Below are 6,000 nucleotides of genomic sequence, written 5' to 3'. Positions count from 1 at the left end.
TCTTGACTCCATCACATAGCCAAGCTTATGCAAGCTAGCTGCAACACTCTCCCTCTTCTATCGATGAATTGTCTGTTTGTCTCCATGAAGTTTATGCTCTTTATACATAGGAGTCCCTACTGCTGAATGCATCACTCGAGCAACCATATCAAGCTATTTACACATAAGAGTCCCTACTACTGAATGCATCACTCGAGCAACCATAACAAGCATTGGAGTTCTCCCCACCAAGACTTAATGTAGAAATGTCTCCATATATCGATACATGTCCCAATGTATCGTCTAGTCTCAAAACCAAGATGCTTTGCACATTGCATGTAAGAATTTATCACATCAGAGCAGACACATCAAATAGGAAAATGTTTCTTCTCTAGCCAGCTAACTAGCATGCACACTCTCTAAGGGATTTGTGCTGGGGATTTTTTCTCTTTTCCCACAAGCTCGTGATAGCCTGTGCCATCTAAAGTGAAACTTACACATGTAAATAAATATTTCTCCTTTCTAAGTTTAGAAAAACAATGACACAACTATGGTTTCCCTAACCTCACGTAGACTCTCCCAATGAGCAATTCTCTGATGCCACCATGAAAACCACCACCTCAAAAATTTAATATTTTCTTTTAGAACATTACCCTCAACCCACTAATTCTCAATTAGGGAGGCTTACAAAGCTGCAACCTCAGGCATTTGAGAAATCCTCCATGATTCGCACATGTGACTTCAGATGTGTTATTTTATGTTCAGCTGGTACCAAATGTTTGGTGTGTTTGTAGACTATGCTCCCAATGACATAGACAAGAACGCTCCCTACCTTGCAATATATTATTGGGGCCTCCCTTGAACAACACAGTACGTATCGCAATCCAATTAGCACCAGCCTCATCTGCCCATAAATCCTACAAAGTCAACTGCTATGAATCCTTGTTCAATCATCACATTGTTTAGATTCTTCCAAAATCAAAATTGTGATTTCGCATCTTCCTCCTTTATTTCACATATGGCTATTACCATCAATCCTTTTCAAACTGCAAGAACAAACATATCGATAAAAATCAGAGTACACGCTAGGAACAAACAAGATGAAACATCTAATTGCAAACCTTGGGTCAAAGACGAAACATGACATTATGGCCCAACCATCTATTCTATGAGTGTGGTCAAAATGCACCCAAGAATCATGCAAGTCCATTGCTAGTTAGACGCATGAGATTCACAAGATCCACTCCAGAACCCACACCTTTGGTAGACATTTTGAAGAGAAAGCACTTGTCCAAGGCTTTGCCTTGACCCTAAAATTGACTGCCATGAAAAAAAGAGAACATACGCCTACTTTTGAGTTGTAGGATGTTGTCATAACCATAGACTCCTTCTTTTTCTCACATGCGACAATGAACTTGAACCTTTATATGATAAACATTATCAATATTCATAGAACATATTTGTCTAGATGAATGAAATGCATTAAATGAGGGGAGAGCTATAACCCTTAATTTTATACTAACGGTATCAACTCGTTGAGAAAACATTTTAGCTCTATATCCTCCATATTTTTCTAAGTATTTTCACACGATCGATAGTGAGAGTGTCCATCAAAAGTTGTCGATATTTTTCTAAGTATTTTCACACGATCGATAGTGAGAGTGTCCATCAAAAGTTGTCGTGCCACAAACATCTATATTTTTCTTGGTCTAGTACCTCTATTCACCTTGATGATAGTCCTAACTAGCTCCCTTAATCTCCCAATAGCAGCCCTTGATGTTCCAGGTTGGATGATTGTGTTCACCCTCCTATATCATTAGACGTGTCATGGCATTCTCATTTGAAATGACATAATATACCACAAGTATAAACACAATGCACAATCTTGTTACAATAATGACACGTTACACATGTCCTTTCTTCTTCTTCTGGAAATCCCTTTGACACCTTGTTTTCCAAGAAGCCATGGAAACATGTATCATTGAACCAAAAATACAAGAATTTATTTAACACTGTAGAGACCCAAGACAATAATTGAGTTTGACTGTGCATTTCATCGACATATTGATTTTCCTTGCCTTGACCACAAATGATCACCATATTTTTGTTGCATCCCATCCATACCTGAACCCTGCCCAAATGTTGGAGATAACTCAAAGAAAATATTTTCATCATATTATCTGGATATCTCTATGACTACAACTGATCGCTTAAGTGTACTATAAGAGTCTTCATGCAATTACTTTTAGCATTTTGTAGAAGCCATGGAACCACATGTTTGACTAAGTTGTTAGCCCTCTCATCATCACCATCTAAATCAACCTCATAGTTTTCATCTAACTCCAAGTCAATGATCTTGTGGATTGACTATGGTTTGTTTTTAATCTCACCTTCATCTTGTAGACTTTTGTGCGCTCTTGCCACACGTGTCGGAGCTGGGGACTTGCCAAGTACCGTATGCGAGCCACGAATGGCTGCAAGCACACAACCAAAAACTAGCAAGCTCAAGCAGGAAGCAAAGGTGTGTCACTCACCGCTCAAACCGCTGTCGTGAAGGATTCTCGCGTCGCAGTGAGGAGCCGCCACCGTCGCTCTACCGCCTCACCGCCATCGTACTGCCATGCAATGCTCGATCGCTATCCTCTCTCTCTCTCTCTCTCTCTCTCTCTCTCTCTCTCTCTCTCTCACGCAAGAGAAGGGGATAGATTAGATAAAGCAAGAGCACTCCTTGTATTCAACACATTGAGAATGAGAGATTTTAGGGTTACATTTGACTCTTATATGTAACCTAGCCGTTCACACATGGGCGCCCACACATGGCTGACCGATCCTAACCTTTATCCTAATGACATTCGAGGTGCACCTCTCATCGGTGATCACCCAATCCCTTTATCCTTTACATGTGGTGCCGACAAGCCCGGCCCATGACTCAGAATACTTAAATGTACGCCAAAAATGTGCGCTCTTGCCGCACGTGTCGGAGCTCGGGACTTGCCAAACACCACGAATGGCTGCAAGCACACAACCAGAAACTGGTAAGCTTAAAGAGGGAGCAAAGGTGTGTCACTCACCACTCAGACCGCCGTCGTGAAGGATTCTCGCGCCGTAGTGAAGGAGGAGCCGCCGCCGCCGCTCTACCGCCTCGCCGCCGTCGTGCCGCCACGCAATGCTCGATCGCTATCCTCTCCGTCTCTCTCTCTCTCTCTCTCTCACACACGCAGGAGAAGGGGATGGAAAAGATAAAGCAAGAGCACTCCTTGTATTCAACACATTGAGAATGAGAGGTTTTAGGATTACATTTGACTCTTATATGTGACCTAGCCGTTCACACATGGGCGCCCACACATGGCCGGCCAATCCTAACCCTTATCCTGATGACATTCGAGATGCGCCTCTCATCAGCGATCACCCAATCCCTTTATCCTTTACATGTGGTGCCGACAAGCCCAACCCATGACTCAGAATACTTAAATTAATTATATGACGTAAAAAGTAATACGTCTCAATGTCCCCCATAGATTAACATGCCCCCTTTCTTGATGTAGATTCCGTCCTCGGAAACTATGGGATGGTAAGCTCAACAGGGTTTGTTGTGGTAGATTGTATCTGCAAAACAGGGAAGTAGAGTGAAAATATATTGGAATTCAAAAGATATAGAGTGTAATAAAATCAAGCATGTTAGACCACAATGGAAGTTTGCCATGAGAACTTAGTTTAAGGGGTCACATGAATAAGCTAGCGTAGCAAATTAACAGGAGTTTAAAATTATTGAAAGTAATTCAAGAGTTAGCAAGGTGTCGAAGATTAATCAAGGTCTATAACTAGTCTAAGTCAAGGAAAATTACCAAGCTTAATAAATAAACAGATGACCACAATGTATCTACTCTAAGAACAAGCTAATCCCAAGAGCCTAGGGACACAAGAAACATCAGAGTTATAGGAGCCTTTTGCCTTTATTTCTTTATGCACGTGATAATTTTTACACACAATGGCGACCTCCCTAAGGCAAAACTAGCATCGATCTTGGTGCCATGTTTAACACAAGACATTCTCCAGGAATCTATTAGCTCACCTTAGGCAAGGCTACCCCCTACCAATTTAGGGTATCGGTCTGGAGTAGAATACTCCTCGCCTACCAAGTGTCAATAGGGCGATAGGCCGACATTAAAGTACATAATAGACTTACATTGTCATTTTTTGTAGGCTTTTCTTTTTATTTTATTTATCTTTTTGAATTTTTGCTCCTAAACTATAATGTGTTCTTACATCCTTTTGACAAAGGGGTAAAAGCTATGTCTCAGAGGTCAACACACACGGCCAGGTTGTTCAAACATTAAGATGGTTTTCACCCTAGACCTAAGATAACCATATTCCAAGATTAACTAAAGACTTCAAGCATTCCCAAGAATTTCTAAAATAAGGTTAAACTCATTAATGATTTACACTAACACGTTAGACAACTTCAAAAACTAAGTAGTGCTTTGAGAAATTCCATGTGGTCATGCATTATAGTTCATGAAATTAATTGAACACTAAAAATTAAAGAGAGTGGGCATGGAAGAATTACACCTGTATTTTGGAGATCTCCTTGATTCGATGAGAAATGCCCGCAATTTGATGTAGATATTTATGTATGAACATTGCGACAATCTCAGGTCTTGAAAGCGAATCCACCTCAAACTTTTCAACCTGTACAATTAACTAACAAACACTATACCTAGAGAGGCACATCAATGGGAAAAAATAAGGACTCGTTTAAGCACACAAAACTAGAAACAACTTGAAAACATTAATCTACCTACCAGTTCACCACACTAATACTGAGGATCAAGGTAAGAGGATGTTGTAGAGTTCTGGCTCTAGCCCTATGGCTAAGCCTCTATCCGCATCATCCAAATAAATAAAATCAACCTCGATAGTGCCATGAGTTTCATCCATCCATTCATCTCGTCAGATATATCTTCATCATTTTTCCATCCACATAAACTCGTCAAGGATGTAACTATGCGAGGATAGTCATCCTGTGGAAAAGAAAGTCTTGGGGGCTATCGGGGATACGTCTTCTACAGAGTAGGGGTCAATCGTGGTCAATAGGCAAATTAGCTATTCTAATTCCTCAACATTTCACTCTCTGGCTAGTACATCTATATGATCCCATTCGGTCTAATTACAGGATAGCACATGTGAAATATCTGAGAAAGGTATAGATGATACCTCTCACCAAAGGTGGGAGTGGATGAAGTCTGTGATGCTCGTGCATCTGCCATATCTGCAAACACAGATATAGCATCACTAGGTTTATGAAGACAGGTAAATCTAGTTCCTAGTTGTATGCGGATATTTCTCTTGCTCTTTTTACTATTTTTTGTTTTTCTTTTCTTTTCTTTTTTGTGTATGAAGCTATATATATACATTCCCTCGAATTTTGGAGTTACATGGTCAGGAGAGAAGGTTAGGGAAGAAGCAATAGAATGTCGAACGTGAGTACATGCTCTCTCCTTCCTTGGGTAGATCATATTTTTTGCAACGATGTTGTAGCCCCTTGGAACCAATTTGTCCAGTGGGTTATAGGTGGTGATGTGGGTAGATAGCTTTTTATGATCCTTGTGGGTGGCCACATCAAATTACAGAGATGGTAGTGTACGCTCCCATGAAAGAACAGAGAAAATGGTTTCTGATGATACTTTTACAAGGGGAGACGTAGACTCATTGGTTTTTTGGTGGGTATTGACAAGGGTAGGTGTAGAGCGTGCAGAAACTTCTATATCAACGTGTGCCTGGCATGAGGAGCTAGAAGTTTCATGTGGCTCCCCCCTTCTTGAGCTAGGTGGTATCGATCGATATCGTTTGGGAATCCAAACTAGCTCTGAAAGAAGTGGTGTGGAGCACTCGGTTACCTTTCCCTTACCACGGTCTCGAATTGTCGTTGGGCAACATTTGGTCTACAAGGTTTTACAGGCAATGCAAAGGGATTCAGCTTATATTTAGGAACCCAAATCTAGTCATTCCTTTTGTAGTACC

General features: G+C 40.8%; 1 protein-coding gene across 4 annotated transcripts in view; it reads right to left on the bottom strand.

Annotated features, from left to right (window-relative positions):
* Positions 1-233: 233 nt before the first annotated feature.
* LOC147618303 (uncharacterized) overlaps positions 234-6,000 on the bottom strand; it is a 51,411-nt gene continuing 45,644 nt past the window's right edge. The window contains exon 3 of one of the 4 annotated variants that reach the window (XM_086774775.1): positions 234-1,025. In XM_086774775.1, coding sequence (XP_086630901.1) covers positions 1,021-1,025 — 5 coding nt within the window. In that variant the 3' untranslated portion in view covers positions 234-1,020. Of the gene's footprint in view, positions 1,026-3,210; positions 4,697-6,000 lie in introns of those variants that run through there. The other 3 variants (XM_086774771.1, XM_086774773.1, XM_086774770.1) reach the window with 3 other exon arrangements.

Source organism: Cibotium barometz, chromosome 35, assembly GCF_041138505.1.
Source record: "Cibotium barometz isolate CiBa-2024 chromosome 35, ASM4113850v1, whole genome shotgun sequence".
Lineage (NCBI taxonomy): Eukaryota > Viridiplantae > Streptophyta > Polypodiopsida > Cyatheales > Cibotiaceae > Cibotium > Cibotium barometz.
This window is presented reverse-complemented; position numbering and strand designations above follow the sequence as displayed.